The following is a 19,637-nucleotide window of genomic DNA, read 5'->3' on the forward strand; positions in this document are numbered from 1 at the left end:
GGGACCCTCCTCCCGTGGCCGGGGAGCAGCCGGGGATCGAACCGGCGCCACAGAGGCTGCGGGCAGCTTCGCAACCCAGCGCTCAACCGCTGCGCCTCCGGGGAGGTCCAGTTTGCCTGTTCTGTTCTCGGCTCTGTCTCTGGTGAATTCCCTCACCCTCCTGCGCTTCTGACTGTACCCAGTGCTTGCATAAATAAATAAATCTTTAAAAAAAAAGAAATTTATATATTCAATGCAATACCTATCAAATCCCAATGATTTTTTAAAAGAAGTTGAACAAACTATTACAAAATTTATATGATACTACAAAAGACCCCAAATAGCCAGCCAAAGCAATCCTGAGAGAAAAGAAGAAAAATGGAGGTATCACACTTCCCGGTTCCAAACTACAGTACCAAACAATAGTGATCAAAACGGTATGACATTGGAACAAAAATAGACACACAGACTAATGGCACTGAATAGAGAGCCCAGAAACAAATCCACACAAAAAGACTGGAAATAAGAAATGTTGGTGAAGATGTGGAGAAAAAGGAACCTTCATCCACTGTTGATGGGAATGTAAATTGGTGCAGTATGGAGATTCCTTCAAACACTAAAAGTACCATCTGACCAGTTAATATCTCTTCTGGTATTTATCCAAAAAAATACTATTATAATTCAGAATGATTTATGGACTCCTATATTCATCACAGCATTATTCACAGTAGCCGAGGCAGGAAAACAACCTAAATATCCACCAACAGATAACTGGATTAACAAGTTATGTATCTGTCCTCAATGGACTACTACTCAACTATAAAAAGAATGGGAAAATACGAATGGATTTTGAGGTGCTTGTGCTAAGAGAATTAAATCATAAAGTGAAAGACAATTTGCTGGATGGTTTCACTCATTTGTGTAATACTGAAAACTAAAGAAAACCAACTTGCAAAAACACAGCTAAATAACTTTGGCTCAGAAAAACATAGTGGTTGCCAGAGCGTGTAGGGGGAGGGAGGTAGGAGAGGATGGGCAAGGGAAGGAGATGGAGCCTCAACTGGGAGCTGGGTGGCGGGTGAGTGAATCCTGTGCACCCGTGGAGGGGTCAAGTTGTGCTCACCAAATTAGTTTTATAAGTGAATGACAAATTAATAAAATTTGATTTAAAAAAAAAAACTGGCTGTCAAGTCCCAAAACAATACTGTATTGGAGGATTATTGGCTTTATTCAGGAAATACTATGGTGGGGAAATACAATGACAGCATCACGCTCTTGTTCACCTTGGCAGCTTGCTGTCCCTGAGCATCCCGCTAAGGATCGTCTCAACTTGGGATCCGGCCCTGCTGTACTTTCCTTTGACCTTGTATGGCTGATACTTGTTCCTGCGCACCTTGCCCTGGGTATGCTGCTTGGCAGGGAGTCCCCAGGCATGGAGGACTGGAGTGGCCCCTGGCAGGCTGGGGCTGGAGCTGGAGCCACCTGCCACCCAGTAGTGCTGCAGACCAAAAGGACATGGGGGTGGGGCCAAGAAAGCCAAAGCTTGCCCCCAGGGGATCTTGTACCTCTTTCTTGATTCTCTACCCTCTGATTATAATGCTACCTCCAAACTCTGTGACATCAGAACATTTGATGGACATGTCTTTGAAGATTTGACTCAAGTTATTAATTCAAAGCAAATACCTTTGTTTGACTGTAATCCATTGCATAAACTATATTGAAAATTGCATACAAGGAACACCTAAATATATACTCATTGCTAGAACATCAGCAATAGGGATTGAGACTATCTGGAAGGAATAACTGCTTTATGAATGTATGGTAGATGATTGCTGAATGTAATGCATAAGGTGGCAGACATTAGTGATTGGAACACTAAAACATAGTGAATTTGGGGGTAATTTCCTTGTAAGACAGAAGTATCAGAGTAAAATCTCATGTATCTAGAACAGTTCAGCAGAATGTGTATACATGGGAGAAATTCCACAGGACAGATGGCTCTGCTATTTAAAACAAATTATAACCTTTAAGGATGAGCATGTACTATTGAAATCTAAATATAAATCTGCTTTGAATTTCTATTGAATAGTACTATTGTTTAACAGGTAAAACTGATGTACACACTTCACAGCGCTGTTTTTTTTTAATAAAATAAAATGCATCTTAAATGACAAAAGTGTTCATCACGCAAAGATTATTTATGCAATTTGTCAATATTTCCAGAAGGTTTTGAAAAGCCTTTTCCTGACATTTAAATGATCTGTTCTATTGAATGATTTTGGAACTAGAAATGGATAACAGATTTTTATCTTGGTGTCTTTCCATGACTTAAAATTGGCCTGCGTATAAAAGCTTAAGAACAGTCTTAACTTTGTCAATCACTGCAGTGTCATCAAAGGGTGTGACCTCCTGTTCACTTAGGCGTATTTAATGCTGCCCCCCAATGCTCCTCCTTTTGATCATGGAAAATCTTCTGACCATTTGATTGAGACCATTGTGTAATCCAGTGTGTGGATTTCAGTGGGGTTTTGGGTACTTTGATTATCATTGTGCTACTTAAAATGCAATCTTCCCTATTTGAAATTTTAACGATAGAAGTATGAAAACACCTGTGCAAATGTGATCTGTTAACATATCTCATCACTAGTTCAATATTGAAAGCCTGGACATGTTTTTCTTCACACTTATTAAAAAGCTATTGTCAGCGGGAAATGAGTATGCTTTAATGCTTAGTGAGAAAAATGTTCAAAATTACACACAGGAACATCTCAAAATGATGGGAGAAAGATGCCATAATGTTAATCGTCGTGGCCACTGCTTTATGCAATCAAGGCTGGAATTCGCTTTTTTGTTTCTTAGTGCTTTTCCATAGCTTGAAAACCTTCTACAGTGCATCTATTAACAAAAATCAAACAGATAACAAACTACATCAAACACTTACTCTCCAAGAATGAAAGTGTCATGAGTTTGGACAGTTTAGCACTCCTGTGGCTTAGGGGAGAGCTCTCCTCTCTGAAGTTCTCTTGTAACTGGTCTGAGAATCCTCTGTATTTGAAAGATACATTGTGGATCCATGAAAGCTGCCTGTTTGGACTAAACACTGTGCAAGGGAGGGGCTTTACAGAGCACCAAGGCGGTGATGGTTCTTCCATTGACAAGTTCTTTTTCAAACAACACTGCACAGCCCGCCCGAGGCAGTAACTGAGTGTCTTGGCTGCAAATGTAGGCAGCAGCCTGAAGGATGGCGCTCACATCAGCCGCATCTCTTTCTCCCAGGCCCTTCACCCTCCATCATCTCTCTAGCACCCACTCCCCTAGCATCTCCTGGACCGTGGGGTGGTTGATTGTGTGGCAATTTTCTTCTAGTTCCATCCTTCGAGGCCAGGGTTCAGAATATGATGATAGTCGCCATGCCAGTGGACATTCGCGGAGGGTTTGAGAGAAGAGGTGGCACCCGTTAAAGTTCATCATCCTAGATTTCCTGCAGGAACCTACATAAGATGACAGACAAGTGAGCCACTGATTCGGTACTGTAGGATATGCAACAAAGCCAGAAAGCAAACAAAATTCATAAAACTGTTTGTTCAAATGGCAAAAAAAAAAAATCTAGCACCATTATTTTGTAAGAATCATCTCAGGGGCCTTCCTGGTGGCGCAGGGGTTAGTGTCAGCACTATCAAGCTACCACCAGCCACTGCAGCATAAGTTCAATCCCCAGCCAGGGAGCTACCCACATGGCACAGCAGACCTCTCCTGTCTCGCCTGCTGCTCCCCTCAGTAGTGTATTTCAGTAGATTTGCCTGTTCTGCTCCCCACTCTGTCTCTGGTGGATCCTCTTACCCCTCACATCTCTGGCCTGTACCCCAGTTCTTGTATGAATAAATAAAAATAAATCTTAAAAAAAAAACAAAGCGACTTTATTTCTGTTCCTTTTCTCCTCAATAAAATTTTTTTTCTACAAACAAACAAACAAACCAAAGGATATACGCTCACACAAGGATGCACTCTGATACATATTGACACCCTGTTCCTCAGAAAAGCTCTGTCAGTTTGTATCCCCAACAACAGCGAGTCTGTTGCCTTCATCATTAAGTACTATCCATCTTCCGTCACTCCCAAGAGATCTGGGATTAACAAACTGAAACTCCTGGGCCAAATCCACTCAGCGTCATTGCTTTTACTTTTATTTGTTTTTTCTTTTTTTAGTGTCTTTGCTTTTAAAGGATTGTTAGAACAAATGGAGAATGCATGTTTGTAGCCCACACGATGGAAATTTCTACTAACTAGATATTTACAGGAAAAGCTAGACAACCCGTGCTTTCGAGGAAAGGCAACACTCTGGTCTTGATAGTGTTTGCTTTGCTTTGCTTATTTGTGAATTTCAGTATTTTCCCCAAGGGTTTGAAGGTGTTTGTGTTTCTTCAGTTATATTTGCTTTGCCCACTGTCCCATCACCTTGCTCATCCTTCTTCCTTCCTTGCTTGCCACAGTTCTTTGTATAGTAGGAAATTATATTTTGGTTTTTTTTTTTAAGATTTATTTATGCATACAAGAACTGGGGTACAGGCTAGAGGTGTGGGGGGTGAGAGGATTCCCCAGAGACAGAGTGGGGAACAGAACAGGCAGATCTGCTGAAATACACTGCTGAGGGGAGCAGTGGGCGAGACAGGAGAGGTCTGCTGCGCCATGTGGTTTGCTCCCTGGTCGGCCAGGGATCGAACTCATGCTGCAGTGGCTGGCAATAGCTTGATAGCGCTGTTTTTAACCTCTGCGTCACCAGGGAGACCCAGGAAATTGTATTTTGTCATATGTTTTGCAAGTAGTTTCTCTGTGTCAGTTGACCATCATGCAACTTTTCACATGGCGGAGAAATATTCATGAGCGCGCCCGCGAGGCCAGTGTTCGCGAAGGAGCGCAGGGACCATCTTAGATGTGGTGGTGGAAGACATCCTCTCTGACAAGGTGACATACACAGAGAATTGGAGCAAGCGAGAGAGGAGCCCTTTGGATGGGCAGAAGAAGGGAACTGGCCCTGGGAACTGCAGATGGGGGCCTGAGGTGAAGGGAGCACCTTGGGAGTGGAGTCAGACAGGTGGGGAGGGAGGAGCACACACGGGGACGTATGTGGGAGGCCGTGGTATGGCCGTTGGGTTTTATTCTAACTGTGATGGAAATCTGGAGCATTATGGACAGAGAGACGTGGTGTGACTTGAGTGTTGAAAGGCTCACTCGAGTCTAATGTTGTTATCTTTTTTATGTCTACAAAGGGCAGGTTTGTTAGGAAAAAAGGAAGGGAGCAGAAGCTTGCAGACACAGCGAGCAGAGAGCTGCACTTGTCTATTTTTAAATATGTTTTACATTTTTATATTTCCTCATTATGAACTACCCATATGTCCATTTCAAATATGTAAATAATATGGAAGAGTGTAAAGAGCCGAGTCAGGGTGACCGTGCTGGAGTAAGGCTTTGGGGTTTTGCACACACGTGTGTGGAGCTCGGGAGGTAACCTTCAAGATCTTCTGCCCCAGCCTCTTGCACATTTTGAGCGAAGATACTTGACTTGGAGCCCGGCAGGCGAGCGTTTCCGTGGCGGCCGCATTTCTGCAGCACTGGCCTTGTAAATAAACACAATTGCAGGCCCTTCCTCTGCTCGGATACAGTGTGCGCTTTCCTCGATTGTTTAAGGAGTTCTGCTTCCAGTCAAGGCTTCTCTACATTTGTAGCGACTGACACCAGGTCCGTTTTGAAACTTTTTTTCCAAATGTTCACTGTGAAGTTGGGAGCGGCGTGGAGTCTGTTCTCGCAGCAGGCCGACAGGCGTGTTCCCCCAGGAGGCAAGGACGGAGCAGTGGCTGTCTGAGGACAAACATCCATGGTAAGGATTTCTTTGTCTTGGCCTAACACACGACATGCATTGCGGCTGACGGCCCCCTCCTGGGTGGTTCTCGTTGACGTAGCACCCGCCGCGGCCAGCTGCTTGTAGTTCTTGGAAGGGCCTCCCGTACCCCCAGAAACCCCAGTGCCAGGGCCCAGGCGGTGCAGGGCACAGTGCACTTCTTGGAAAGGAGGAGCCGTCCCCCGCACCCCCCACCCCCGACGGCAATCCCCTGCTTTGGGTTTCTCTGCCAGGTCTTGGTCTGTTCCGCAGGCGTCTCCTAAAAGAACGAGGGCCCTGAGGGGAAGGCAAGCAGGAAGGCGGCTGTTCTGGGTCGGGCCTTCACCGCTGTGAAGCTGGACTTGTTGTCAGTCAGCGATGGGACCCCAGGGTCTCAGACGCTGCGTCCTCGGGTGGGGAGCCCATGAGAATCTGCTGCCTGTCCTTGTGTGAGATGGTTGGCTTGTCAGTTTGGACACCAAATCACTTCTTTTCAGCGGCAAAAGACCTGTTCACAGTTTGCACCCAGGGCTCAGAGCATAACACCGTTCTAGAACCAAAAGCCTGGGAACCACTGGATCTCCAGAACTTGATGGGGAAGCACAGACTTAGGGAACAGAGAACAACAGGAGGACTTGAGGCCAATCTTCTTGAGGAATATGGTGTTGCTTCTCCCCATTTGATTTTGAGCAGCAGCATCTGGTGAGGCAGAACTTTGCCTTTTATTCTTGTTCTGTAGTGTTTGCGAAGGTAGAAAGTCTCTGGGGGCAGACTGGGCCCGTTTATGTGAGGAGCTTTCAAAGGTCATCTAAGACTGAAGGGTTCGAGACTCCAGTTCTTTGATACACAAAGTTCTTAAAGGCCTTGTGGGGGGAACTAAAATGGTCCCGGTGGGTGAAGGCTGACTGAGGTGGGGAGAAAGAGGCAAAAAGGTGGGGCAGCCCCCTCTCAGGGCTCTCTGTCCTTCTCCCATCTGACTGGGTTGTTCTCCAGTCTTTCTAGATCTTTTCTACTTCTCTTTCTAGCATCTTCTTGGTTTTCATGGATTGGGTCACTATTTCCTAGATTCCTTATCTTCCTGTTCATTGATTTACTTCTTCATTTGGGGGGAACACATTCTCTCGTAAGTTCCTTAGAAAGGTTTCTGGATGATAAGCTTTCTTCATATTATTATTTGCATGTGTGAAAGTAATGTCTTTAGTCTACCTTCCGATTTGTTTGAGATTTGGGCTCTGTAGGGGGTTCTGAGTTGAGAAATGTTTTCCTTATTAAGCTGGAATGTATTTTTCCATGTGTTTCTACAGCCAACTATTGTTAATTCAATGACATTTTGATTCTTATTTCTTTGGAAGGGATTTATCTTCCCCCTTTTGGAAATATTTACATTCTTTTTCATATTCCTGGTGTCCTTAAACATTCATAAGTGTGATTTCCAGTGTACCTCCTTCTCAAAACCCATGTCATTTGGCATTGGTAGGTCCTGTTAATAAAATAATTCATGTTCTTCAGTTCTAGAAAATGTCCCTCTATGTCTCCCATGATTTCTTTGAAACACCCTCCCCATTTCCTCTGTTCTTTCTTTCTTGAGCTCCTGTGGGGTTTCGGGGGGTGGGTCCTGAATAGATTCTGCCTTGTTTTCTCTCACTCCACAGTGTCAGACAATCCGACTCTACTTACCTAGAAGCCCAGTTTTCCACTCGAAAATAACTTTTTCTTCTCTCCTTCAAAGTTCCCTCCTTTTCCTCCTCACTCTCTGGTGACTTTAACTCGGGAAGGAAACGTTGCTCGAGAAATGCTTATGAAGGAACGTTACTGAAATTGGCACTCGCAGAAGATCAACGAGAGGGAAGGCGGCGCTAGGCACAGGAAGAAGCCAGACTCTCACTTCACCTTAAGCCTCATCCAAGTGCAGAAGGGGCTCCTTTGTCTGCAAGGTCCGTACTTGGGGGAGGGAGCCAGGCCTTGACAGCCTGTGTTTGCTCACTGGACAGCTGTCCTGAGCAGGCAGTCCCTGAAGAGGGTTGACAGCTGAAGTTCTGGCAACATTTTCAACAGGTGGGAACATAAACCCTTCATTCCTGAGGGCCGGTGGGGATGGCAGCTTCTCCTGCAGGTCAGAGGCGACTCGGCAGCTTTCAGACATCAGGGGGTACTGACCCTTGGACCTGACCCTTCTATGGAGCTGGCCAGATTTCGCAGCTCACCTTCAGCTCGTGGCGTGCTTTTTCTTGTTCTCTGATTATTCCTTTTGTTTTATAGGATTTGTATTCCATTATTATTTATGAATTATAACAATGACTCAAATCCGTCAGTGTAGAAACAATTTTTTTTTTAAGTTCTCTGTTCCCTGAATTCTGTTATTTCCATGGAGGGGATGGCGGCACAGCGCGGGGGTTGGGGGTGTGGGGGTGGGGGTGTGGGGGTGGGGGTGGGTGGGGGTGTGGGGGTGGGGGTGGGTGGGGGGTGGGGGTGGGGGTGGGTGGGGGGGGGTGGGGGGGTGGGTGGGGGTGGGGGGGTGGGTGGTGGGGGGTGGGGGGGTGGGGGGGGGGGGGTGGGTGGGGGGGTGGGGGGGTGGGGGGGTGGGGGGGTGGGGGGGTGGGGGGGTGGGTGGGGGAGCAGACAGGCAAGCTCCGCATCCTGGGTCTCCCATGCTAGTGGGGGCACCTGGACAACCGAGTGAACAGCATGCAAATATCTAGGAGTGTTTCGGGAGGTCGTCTTTGCTAGGAATGAAAAAAATGAGCACAGTCGCTGGGGCAAGTGCGAGCAGGGCTTGCCGGTTTGGAGAGACCCTTTGAGCAGGGCCAGGAGACCGAGTGAGAAGCACCAGGGGGCCGTGGGTGCTGGGTCACAGCACAGCTAGTGTCGCTGTGCAAAGGGCGCCAGGAGACAGTGAGACAGTGTGTGTGTGTGTGTGTGTGTGTGTGTGTGTGTGTGTGTGTGTGTGTGTTGGGGGCAGATCAGAGGAGAGGGAGGGAGGAAGGGAGGAAGTGAGGGGAGGGGGCAGATCAGAGAGAGGGAGGGGAGGTTTCAAAGACGGGCCTTGCACAATGGCGCCACCTAGGCGGCGCTGGCACCCACGGGGAGCCCGCAGGCTGGCACTGGCGGCAGGTGGAAGTCTGAGACTTGGGCAAATTTTCTTATTCCTCCATTTTGTGGTCCACGGCTTTTCGTGGATTGGCCAAGGCCATTCAGCCCCTCCAGGACAATTCCCTGTGCTTCAAGTGGGCTGATTGGAGATGTCAAGCCCGTCAGTAAAGTACTTCGCACCAGCCATCCCTAGCCCAGTTCTGTGGCTTGACCTTCCGAGCCTTTTGCCCAAAGCACCTGTCCACCCTGGCTGTTTGTACCTAAAGGTCAACCCGAGGAAAGCTGATTGGGGAGCGCAAGGGAGGTGCTGGCAGGCTGGAAGCCTTTGCTTTGGGTTTGGGGTGAGAAAGATGAGGAGGAGGCCTCCCTGGTGCTGCAGGAGTTAAAGACACAGCGCTATCTAGGGATCGCCAGCACTGCAGCATGACTTCCATCCCCCGCCAGGGAGCTACCCACATGGTGCGGCAAACTTCTCCTGACTTGCCCGCTGCTCCCCTCAGCAGTGTGCTTCAGACAGTCTGCCTGTTCTGCTCCCCACTCTGCCTCTGGTGAATCCTCTCACACACACCCCCACACCTCTGGCCTGCACCCCAGCTCTTGTATGCATGAATAAATAAATCTTTAAAAAAAAAAAGAAAGATGAGGAGAATCTTCGGAGGGGAGACCCTTAAGTAACAGAATTTGTATTTTATTTAAAGGCTCTTCACTTTCCCCACAGAAGTGTGGTCTCTTGTAAGGATACGGAGTGTTGTGGGGGAGAGAGGAGGTGTGGAGTGTAATGGTGCAACAGGGGAGACCAGAGGGGCTTTTTCCTCATGGCCCAAATCACACTCTCACCCTTCACAGGACCTGATCTCCTCCAAACCCCAAGACTCCCGGCTTCTGCTAGCACACTGGCTCCCTCTGGGCCGCATCCATGTCTATGGGCCCCGAGTCCACCCGCCCAAGCTTCACCCTCTGACAGTTCATCAGGCCCTTTCCACTTTCGACTTCCCGAAGAAAAGTGAAATCTCTTGCCCTTTCGGGGTCTTTTCCCACTCTCCCCATCTCCGGGGGTTGCTAACTGAACAAAACTAGCGTGACCTCTGAGACCAGAAAAGAAATAAATAGTGCATTCCATCTGCAATATTAACTGCTTGGGCTAATTTTGGCCTGGAACAGCCTCCATTAAGCCTTGGGAAGGAGGTGGGGAAAGGCCTATCTTTTTTGCGTCCGAAGAACCACAGTAGTCCAGGAGAGGTCAGCAAATAGAAACGGCTAGAAACAGAAGCAGCACTGGCGGCCAAGATACAGCCCAAAGCCAGGGACTGTCCAGGTTTTAACCAACATCCCAGGCCCCGGGCCCGTGGCTTGGCAGTGGTGCTGGAACTCTCCTCCTCTGCAAGCATCTTGCCAAGTCACATCAAAAATATCGGTATTTTATTAAAAACTGAGACATGGTTATCATCTTCTTCCCAGTAGTAAAACATGCTGTTCCTCCCGACGGAGGCTCAGACGAGGCTGTTCTGTCCTCCCGACTTGAGTGTTTCCACATAGATAACTGAGAAAGAAGGTCCCGGGTGGGACACATTATCGAAGAGGAAGAAGGATAGGACGCTAAGAAAAGAAAATCTGGCTTGGATGAAAGTCGAGAAAGGGAGCGCACAGGGCCTAACTCTGGGAAAAGGAGGTGAAGTTCAAGGTCAAGAACTGGGACTGGGGCCTGAGAACCTTAACATTCCTCAGCCTTTCCTGTTGTCTTCCCCTTATCATAACTTTCCTCTCTCCGCCCACTTCTAAGTTCCCTCCATCGGAGACCTCTGTGAGGAGACCAAGGGCGCACACAGACCAGGGCGACTGGCAGACACATCGTTGACGAAGAAGCAGAATAAGATGATCAGTGTCGCAAGGGACCCAGAATCTGCCGTCTCAGCAGCAGGGAGACACTGGAAGGGCAGCCTCAGCACACTTTGAAAATGAATCTCCAGTTGGACGTTTTCATGAAAGATACACTTCTCTGCTCCTATGTTGAGGGTTTTTTAATTTTTAAATATTAATGACAGTATTCGTAGGAGGAAACATTACTTCAAGAACATCAAGAATTCAATATTTTTGTAATTCATAAAGCATCTTATCCACAACCTGATGAATGAACCTTGCTATCTGATACAATGTAACTTCATTCAACCATCCCAAGGAAGGCAGGACTGACGCCTGCTCCAACACCACGGATCTTGAAAACACAATGCTAAGAGAAAGAAACAGATACAAAGGGCCAGGGTGTAGGATTCCACCTATATAAAAACGTCCAGAACAGGAAAATCCATGGAGACGGAAGGCAGATTAGTAGTTGCAGGGGTTGGTGGCGACGGGGGGCTTGTGCGGTGTTGGGTAAAGGATGTCAATTTCTTTTTGGAGTGATGAAATGTTCTAAAAGTAGAATTCTGTGCTGGTTTCTCAGCTCTATGAATATACCAGAAGCCTTTGGAGTATACGGCTTTAAATGGGCAATCATATGATATGTGAATTATATCTCAATAAAGCTGTTACTAAACAAATGACGTATGGTATGCTGGGATACTGGAATCCTTGATGCTGATATTGCAATCGCTCAGAAGTACATTTCTTCATGAACTGGGAGATTGGACTTTATAAGCACTAGGACTCCTTTAAGACAGAGGAAGCCTGAGAAATACAGAATGTTGGTCTGGAGTAATGTTCCCAAGCTCCAGACTTGAACATCGCAAATTATTTGTGTCATTGGTTTTGCTTCGGAAATGCTAGGATTAGGCAGCCCTCCTGCCCACCTGTGCCTGCCAGCTGCTTGTCTTCACCCACCTTCTCCCTTCGCAAAGCAGCAGTGGCGGCTCTCCTCCCGAGGCTGCCCATCAGGGACCACGAAGGTCTCTCTTTAAACCTGTCCCTTTTAGAGGCAGCTCTTGCTGCCCACTTGTGTCTGTGTAATTGTCCTTTCCTTTGAATTTTTTAAGATTTATTTTATTTATTTATGCATGCAAGAGCTGGGGTACAGGCCAGAGGTGCAGGGGGTGAAAGGATTCACCAGAGACAGAGTGGGGAGCAGAACAGGCGGATCGACTGAAATACACTGCTGAGGGGAGCAGCGGGCGAGACAGGAGAGGTCTGCCGCGCCATGTGGGTAGCTCCCTGGCCGGGGATCGGAACTTGTGCTGCAGTGGCTGGCCATAGCTTGATAGCGCTGTCTTTAACCCCTGCGCCACGGGGGAGGCCCTGTCAAGTGTATCTTAAAGCTGAAAAGCATGAAAGAAAAAGTATTTGGCTTTCAGATCAGAGCAAAGTTTGATGCAGTTACTTTTTTTTTTTAAACAAATAACAGAAATTAAAACATTTGCCTCTGAAACAAGGTTTTCCTTGAAAAGCAACGTTTGGACTGCTAAATGACAAATGAAAATTTACAAAACTGGCAACATATGAAAGTAAAATGTCTGAGGAATTTCCTGACAAGGGGTAAACTGTAAGTCAAGGTCAGGGGCTGGGTCCACATTGACTAGTTTATTCATCTCCGCGAGCTTACTGAGCCCGGGGTGCCGAAGAGGTTTCTCTGTATTTAATACTTTCCTACATTCATACAAGGTTCCATGATGTCAATTCAGAATTAAATGAAGTTATAGTTGCATTCATCATCATCATGTTGGGATACTTTTCTTTGCCAATGACAGAATCCCAACTGCAAACAGGTTTAAGCACAAAAGAAAATGTACTGATCTGTGGAACTGAAAAATCTAGGGGCTGCTGTCTCTCCAGGCCTGATGAGCTGCAGATGTTCAGATTACTACTTTGATCGCATTCGTTTCATCCTCAGGCAGGCCCTTCGCGGCCCAGACTTACCTCACCCTTATAACTGACAATCCCAGCAAAGAGATAGTCTTCCCTCCAGCCGTTCCAGGAAGCCCTGGGACAGTGTTTCATTTGTTTCAACCAATGACAGTGGCTAGGGGGACAGAAGGCACTGAGGTACGAGGCCTGGATCACCTTTCTGCCCTGGAGCAGGACTTCCTGGCCATCTTGTCTGCAGAATGTGGATTTAGAGTGGGGTCGGGGGCCTCCCCAGTGACGCAGCGGTTGAGCGCTGGGTTGGGAGGCTGCCCGCGGCCTCTGCGGCCCCGGTTCGATCCCCGGCTGCTCCCCAGCCACCGGAGGAGGGTCCCCCATGGCGCACAGACCTCTCCTGCGGCCCCCCTGCTCCCCTCAGCAGTGTACTTCGGTCCTTCTGACTGCTGTACTCCCCGTTCTGGCTCTGGTGAATTCTCTCGCCCTCCAGCGCTTCTGACTGTACCCAGTGCATGTATAAACAAAAAAAAACCAACCAAACAAATAAATAAATAAATAAATAAAACATGCCTCTATTAAAAAAAAAAATAGAGTGGGGTCGGGGAGATTCTCCATAGGAATATGGGAGCACCTGGATATCGGGCACACAAAAATGACATACAAAAGCAGAGAACCCAGCACAGTGTGAAACTCCGTGTGGCCCTTTGATAGTATGACCATAGCTGATCTGTACACACTGAGAGGTCGCTATTATTCTTATTCTGCAAATGAGTTTTCCTTGGGCATCCCCCCACAGATCAGTAGAGCTCCCGAATTCTGCAGAACCTCTCAAAACTCGTATTGCTTTATTCACCCAAATCTCGAGTGCCTACTCTGTACCTGGACCTAGAAGATAGTGTTTAATAAGGCTTTTCTCCTGTCCTCAAGAACCTCAGGACCGGGCCTCCCTGGTGGCGCAGCGGTTGAGCGCTGGGTTGCGAAGCTGCCCGCAGCCTCTGCAGAGCTGGTTCGATCCCCGGCTGCTCCCCGGCCACCTGAGGAGGGTCCCACATGGCGCGCAGACCTCTCCTGCCTGCTCTGCTCCCCTCAGCAGTGTGCTTCGGTCCTTCTGCCTGCTCTGCTCCCCGCTCTGGCTCTGGTGAATTCTCTCCCCCTCCCGTGCTTCTGACTGTACCCAGTGCTTGTATAAATAAAAAAATAAATCTTAAAAAAAAAAGACCCTCAGGACCTTTCTAGATGACAGACCTACAAGCAGTTACAACCCATAATGAGAATCAAATGAGGGAGGTAGGAAAAATGGATATGAGAGAAGGTGTTTTGGCTCAGGGAAAGTGGCAGAGCCTCAGAGAAGAGGTAATGATTTTTCATGACTACATAATTAACCATCCTAGGGAAGACACGCAATTCATATAAGCCCAGCCACTCCTCTATCAATCTATCTATCTATCTATCTATCTATCTATCTATCTATCTATCTATCATGTCTATCACCTGGGAATGTGTGTATCATCTCTGTATGTATAACCTATGTATGTGTATCTATCATCATCACATCATCATCTATGTATCCACTCAATGTTTTTTTCAGTGCTTTTAGAAGGCATGTGCTTGAAGTTATACGGCATCTTCATTTTGCACACAGGTAATCCAATCAAGAAAAGATCATGAATATGTTCTCATGTTTTTGAAGATTCTTCAGGAATATCATTTTTAAAAGTAGACTTTATTCTAAATGGGTATAGATTTATACACAGTTGTAAGAAATAATACAGAGCACTCTCGTGTCCCTTTTGCCTAGTTTCCCCCAGTGGTAACATTCTGCAAAACTCTAGGAAATATAACAACCAGGATAGTGATGCTGATATGATCAAGATAGAGAGCATTACCACAAGAGAATAATATCTTAAGTGACTGCCTTATAATCCATTTTATAGATGTATCATACTTTATTAATCTTGCCATTCCTTGACATGTAGCTTGCTTCCAGTTTGGATTATAAGAAATAATGTTGTAGAGAACATCCTTGTTTATACATCTTTGACAAAATCTCTAATTTGAGGGGCCTCCCTGGTGGCACAAGGGGTTAAGCCTCAGCACTACAAAGCTATCCTCTGCCACTGCAGCACCAGTTTGATCCCTGGTCAAGGAGCTGACCCACATGGTGCAGCAGACCTCTCCTGTCTCCCTGCTGCTCCCCACAGCAGTGTATTTCAGTAGATCCACCTGTTCTGCCCCCCACTCTGTCTCTGGTGAATCCTCTCACCCCCTGCAACTACCCCCTCCACCTCTGGCCTGCACCCCAGCTCTTGTATGCATAAATAAATAAATCTTTAAAAAAAATCGCCAATTTTGGAAAAATTCCTCAAAGGAGATAGGCTGAATCAAAGGATTTGTACACTTTAAGGTTCTTGATACTGATTGCCAAATTGCTTTCCAGAAAGATTGTACCAACTTACACTCCTGCAGGGCATGAAAGTTCTTGGCTTGCTACAATAACCAGTGTTGAGTACTGGAAATGTCTAGGCCTTTTTTAATGAGTGAAAAATGATATCTTGGGATTTTAGGGGTTCATTTTTATAATTACTGAAGACAAAAAATGTATATATAATTTAAAAAGTTTTTCCTGAGTTATCTGTTCCTATCTTTTGACCATTTCCATTGCATTTTCTTATTAATTTACAAATACTTTTTATACATTAAAGATATTTTTAACAGCTATATTGAGATAAATTAAAATACTATACATTTTACCTGCTTAAACAATACCATTCAATGGTTTTTAGTAGATTCAGAGCTGAGCATCTATCAGCACAATCAATTTTAGAACATTTCATTGCACTAAAAAGGAATTCTAATCCCTCTAGCTCTTATTGCCTATCGCTCCATCCTCCCTTTTTCCTGGCAAATAGTATTCTACTCACGAGCTCTCTGGATTTGCGTATTCTGGATATTTCCTAGAAATGGAGCCATAATATATATATATATATATATATATATAGCTTTTGTGACTGGCTTCTTTCACTCAAGTATATTGTTTCCAAGGTTCGTGGATGCTGCAGCAGGTATCAGACTTTCATTTGTTTTTAAAGACAAATAATATGGCATGGTTTGGAGAGCTAGCCTTTTGTTTATCCCTTCGTCTGTTGAGGGACATTTCAGTTTCACCCTTTGGCTATGATGAATAATGCTGTTATGAACGTCTGTGAACAAGTCTCCACATGGACACATTTTCATTCCCCTTGCCTGGAATGAAATCCCACCTGCTGGGTTTTGCTGGGTTATATGGTAATTCTACACTGAATTTTTAGAAGAACTGCCAGATTGTTTTCTACAGTGACCTGTAGAAATTTTACACTCCCATCAACAATGAACGAGGGTTCCATTTTCTCTACATTCTTGCCAACAGTAGTTATTCTCTGTCTTTTAAGGTAACCACCCTAGTGAGCGGGAGTGGTATGGCATTGAGGTTTATTTTAGAGTTTGGCTCTTTCTTTTTTTTTTTTTTTAGAGACATGTTTTATTTATTTATTTTATTTGTTTGTTTGTTTTGTTTATACATGCACAGGGTACAGTCAGAAGCGCGGGAGGGTGAGAGAATTCACCAGAGCCAGAGCGGGGAGCAGAGCAGGCAGAAGGACCGAAGTACACTGCTGAGGGGAGCAGCGGGCGGCAGGAGAGGTCTGCGTGCCATGTGGGATCCTCCTCCGGTGGCTGGGGAGCAGCCGGGGATCGAACCGGCATTGAGGTTTAGACCAAATTTCCCTGACTGATGGCTAATGATGTTGAACTCCTTCCCATGTACTTCTTGACAATTTGTATGTCTTCTTTGGAGAAAGGTCTGTTCAAATCTGTGGCCCATTTTTACCTTGGGTTTTTTTGTCTTTTTACCTTTAGAGCTGTAAGTTCTTTATATATTCTGGAAACTAGATGCTTCTCAGATGTGTGATCTCCAAAATTTGTGTCCCGTTCTGTGTTTTTTCATTTTCCTGATAGAGTCCTTTGAAGCACAAGTTAAAAAAAGTATTTTTCTTTTGTTGCCAGGGTTTCTTTTGTTGCTAGGTTTTCTTTTGTTGCCAGGGCTTTTGTTGTGATATTGAAGAAACTACTGTGTAATTCAATTTATGCCTCTGTTTTCTATTTTATGCCTCTGTTTTCTTCTCAGTTTTATTATTTTTACTGCCATATTTAGTTTATTGATCCACTTTGACAATTTTTGTTTTTGTTATGGCTTCTCTGGGTCCCTTGAAGGGTATCATTCTTTAGATATCATTTCTTTCACAAATAATTTCCCACTTGTGGTTTGACTTTGTCTTTTTAATAATTATATGTTTTAAATTTTATGACAAATTTATTGATGATTTTCCTATTGTTTTGTCATTTAGAAATTTCTTTTTTCATTGTCTATTTGCTAATAATTTTCTAAACCCAGACAGTTTTTTTTTCTATTTATTTCCTCATTTCAAACAAGTTGAGTTGCAAAATGGAGGGAGTTTGGAGAATTATGTGCAATAAAGCAAGTCAGAATGAGAAAAAAACAAACACTGGACATTTACATAGCAGACAATTCGAGAACGTAAAATACTTCAAAAAATCAGTGAACCTCATTAAACACTGCGAGAGCTTTCAGGCGAAGAGGGAGGAGGGGTAGAAAGGGACAAGGAAACACAAGGAATGGTGGTGAGGAAAACAAACAAAACAAACAAAAAAAACCCCACAAGTATTCATATGTCTTCTGAGTTCACAGAGGGCATTCAAGAAAACTCCTACTTGCAATTTTGTTTTAAAAATCGTGAGTTGCAAATATCACCATTGCTCATTGTAAGAAAAATAACATAATAACTGATATAGCACAAAGCTTGTTCCTCAATAAACAAGTGGTTGCGGATTTCATTCTGCAGAGCAGCGTCAGCCCTTGGTGTCCTTTGCAGCCATTTTCTATGGATACACACATGCACTGAGTGTAAGAAGTGGGACCAAAATATATTGTTTTAAATCTTACTTTTTTACACCCTTCCATACTCAGTACAACAGAACATGATTCCACGTGTGGAGAAATCGCATCCTTTTTGTCGTCTTATGCCACACTAAGGAAAGCCTTCACCCCACGGCTATAAAAATCTCCTAGATCGTCATCTGGTACTTTTCCAGGCTGCTATTCGTTTGTGTCTCACTTATTGATAACAAAATGAAGTTGTTAAACGGAAATCAAGTTGTTGTAAAATTACGACAGCTATGGCACAGGTGACGTTTTTCATGTCATCCTGTCCACAGCCGAGGGCACAATTGGAAGTGCTTGCGCATCTGCCTTCTGCCCGTCTTGGGAGAGAGGTGGGTAAACATTCAGCCTGTTGACACAACCAGAGCTTAAGCTGGCTAGAGGGAGAGGGTGTGTGTGTGTGTGTGTGTGTGTGTGTGTGTGTGTGTGCGCCCCACTTCTCAGCCTTCCCTTTTGTACTTGCCTGCACCCATTCTCCTCATCTATAAATTGGTGAGTCCTCAGTGTTTAAAAGACCCACTGGAATGATTGGCCTGGCTAGCATCAGGCCACTCTCGGGCCAGGACCTGCTGAAAAGGATCAGGATGAAAGAAAGAAGTGGCACTTGCAAGTCCCTTCAAGGGCACTAGCACTGGGCCCGGGGTGGGGCGATTCCCTCGGGCACCCACTGGGTTCTGGGGCTGACCCTCCTGGGCCCGGTCACTCGTTCCCTGCCAGGTAAGGCGAACCCCTTCTTTCTTCGGCCCTTTGGGGAAAGGAAAACGCTTTAACTCTCTATATCCTACTTGGGTTCTTCAAGGGGTCGCCTCCTTCAGCTCTCCGTGGTCAGCAGCTCCTTTTAGGCGGCAAGCGCCCCAGCCCCCGAGGGATGGCAACCGAGGTGTCCATAGAGGGGGCTCCCTAGGATCCTAGCGGTTGAGAATCAGGAATCTGGGGGTGTGGGCCCCGGCCTAGCCTCCGCAGGTGGTCGGGGTGTGTGTGTGAAGGGGGGAAGCGCGCGCCTTGGCGCTGGGGGCGGGGAGGTCGACTTCCAGCTCCACCGCTGACCCTTTCGGCCTCACTCCTCCCGGCCGGCCAGGGTGGCAGCCCCGGCCGGGCGCTCCCGGTGCCCTCCCGAGCCTCTCCCCCGCGGCCGGGGCTTGCCGGGGGCGCGCGGCGGGCGGAGATGCTCGGGCGCCCGCGGGGCCGGCCGAGGTGCCACGGGAGTGCGAGGCGCGGCGCTCTCCTCCCACCACGTGTGCGGGCCGGCCCGGCCGCCCGCCCGCGACAAAGGGCGTGTCAGCGGGGGTTCTCCGCGGGCTCCCGCGGTCCCTCCCCCGCCTCCCCGCCCCCTCTCCTCCCGCAGGAAGCCGGGCGGGGGCGAGTGTGCGCGCCCGGACGAGTGGCCCTCGCGGCGCGGGCGGCCGGCGGCTCTCCAGGGGCGCCCCAAACTCCGCGCAAGTTCCAGGGCGCCGGCGCCACCGTCCCGACTGGCGAACCCCGGCGGGGCTGTGCGGCGGCCCGCGCGGGTAGCGGTCCCGGCCCCGGCGCGCGGGAGGATGGCGGCGGCGGGCTCCCTCCCGCTGGCCGCCGGGCACGTGGCCCGGGTCCCCTCGGCGCGGCGGCCCCCTGCGCGCGGCGGCCGAACCCCGGGCCTGCCCCCGAGCTCGGACGGCTGCGCGGTCGCGCCGGTCGCCCAGGCCGTCCCGCTGCAGGTGGACTTGGCCATGGCCCTGCAGCGCGTGCGGATCTCCGACAAGTACGGCCAGAGCTACCTGTGCCTCCTCCAGGCGGTCTTCCTGGCGGGTAAGCGCCCTCCCGCCCCGGCCCGGCCCGCGGCCACCCTCGGGCCCCGCGGCGTCCCCAGCGCGCTCCGGCACTCCGCGGGCCGCTGGCGCTCGCACCCCTGTCCCGCTGCGGCGGCGCCCC

General features: G+C 47.4%; 1 protein-coding gene across 4 annotated transcripts in view; it reads left to right on the forward strand.

The window, feature by feature from the left end:
• The first annotated feature begins 5,678 nt into the window (after positions 1-5,678).
• MCF2 (MCF.2 cell line derived transforming sequence) overlaps positions 5,679-19,637 on the forward strand; it is a 121,826-nt gene continuing 107,867 nt past the window's right edge. For 3 of the 4 annotated variants that reach the window (XM_054695534.1, XM_054695532.1, XM_054695533.1), the window contains exon 1: positions 19,417-19,514. In XM_054695534.1, coding sequence (XP_054551509.1) covers positions 19,436-19,514 — 79 coding nt within the window. In that variant the 5' untranslated portion in view covers positions 19,417-19,435. Of the gene's footprint in view, positions 5,855-19,416; positions 19,515-19,637 lie in introns of those variants that run through there. The other variant, XM_054695535.1, reaches the window with a different exon arrangement.

The sequence above is a fragment of the Talpa occidentalis genome, unplaced genomic scaffold (assembly GCF_014898055.3).
Source record: "Talpa occidentalis isolate TD23 unplaced genomic scaffold, MPIMG_talOcc4v2.1 talOcc4.15, whole genome shotgun sequence".
NCBI classification, from domain to species: Eukaryota; Metazoa; Chordata; class Mammalia; order Eulipotyphla; family Talpidae; genus Talpa; species Talpa occidentalis.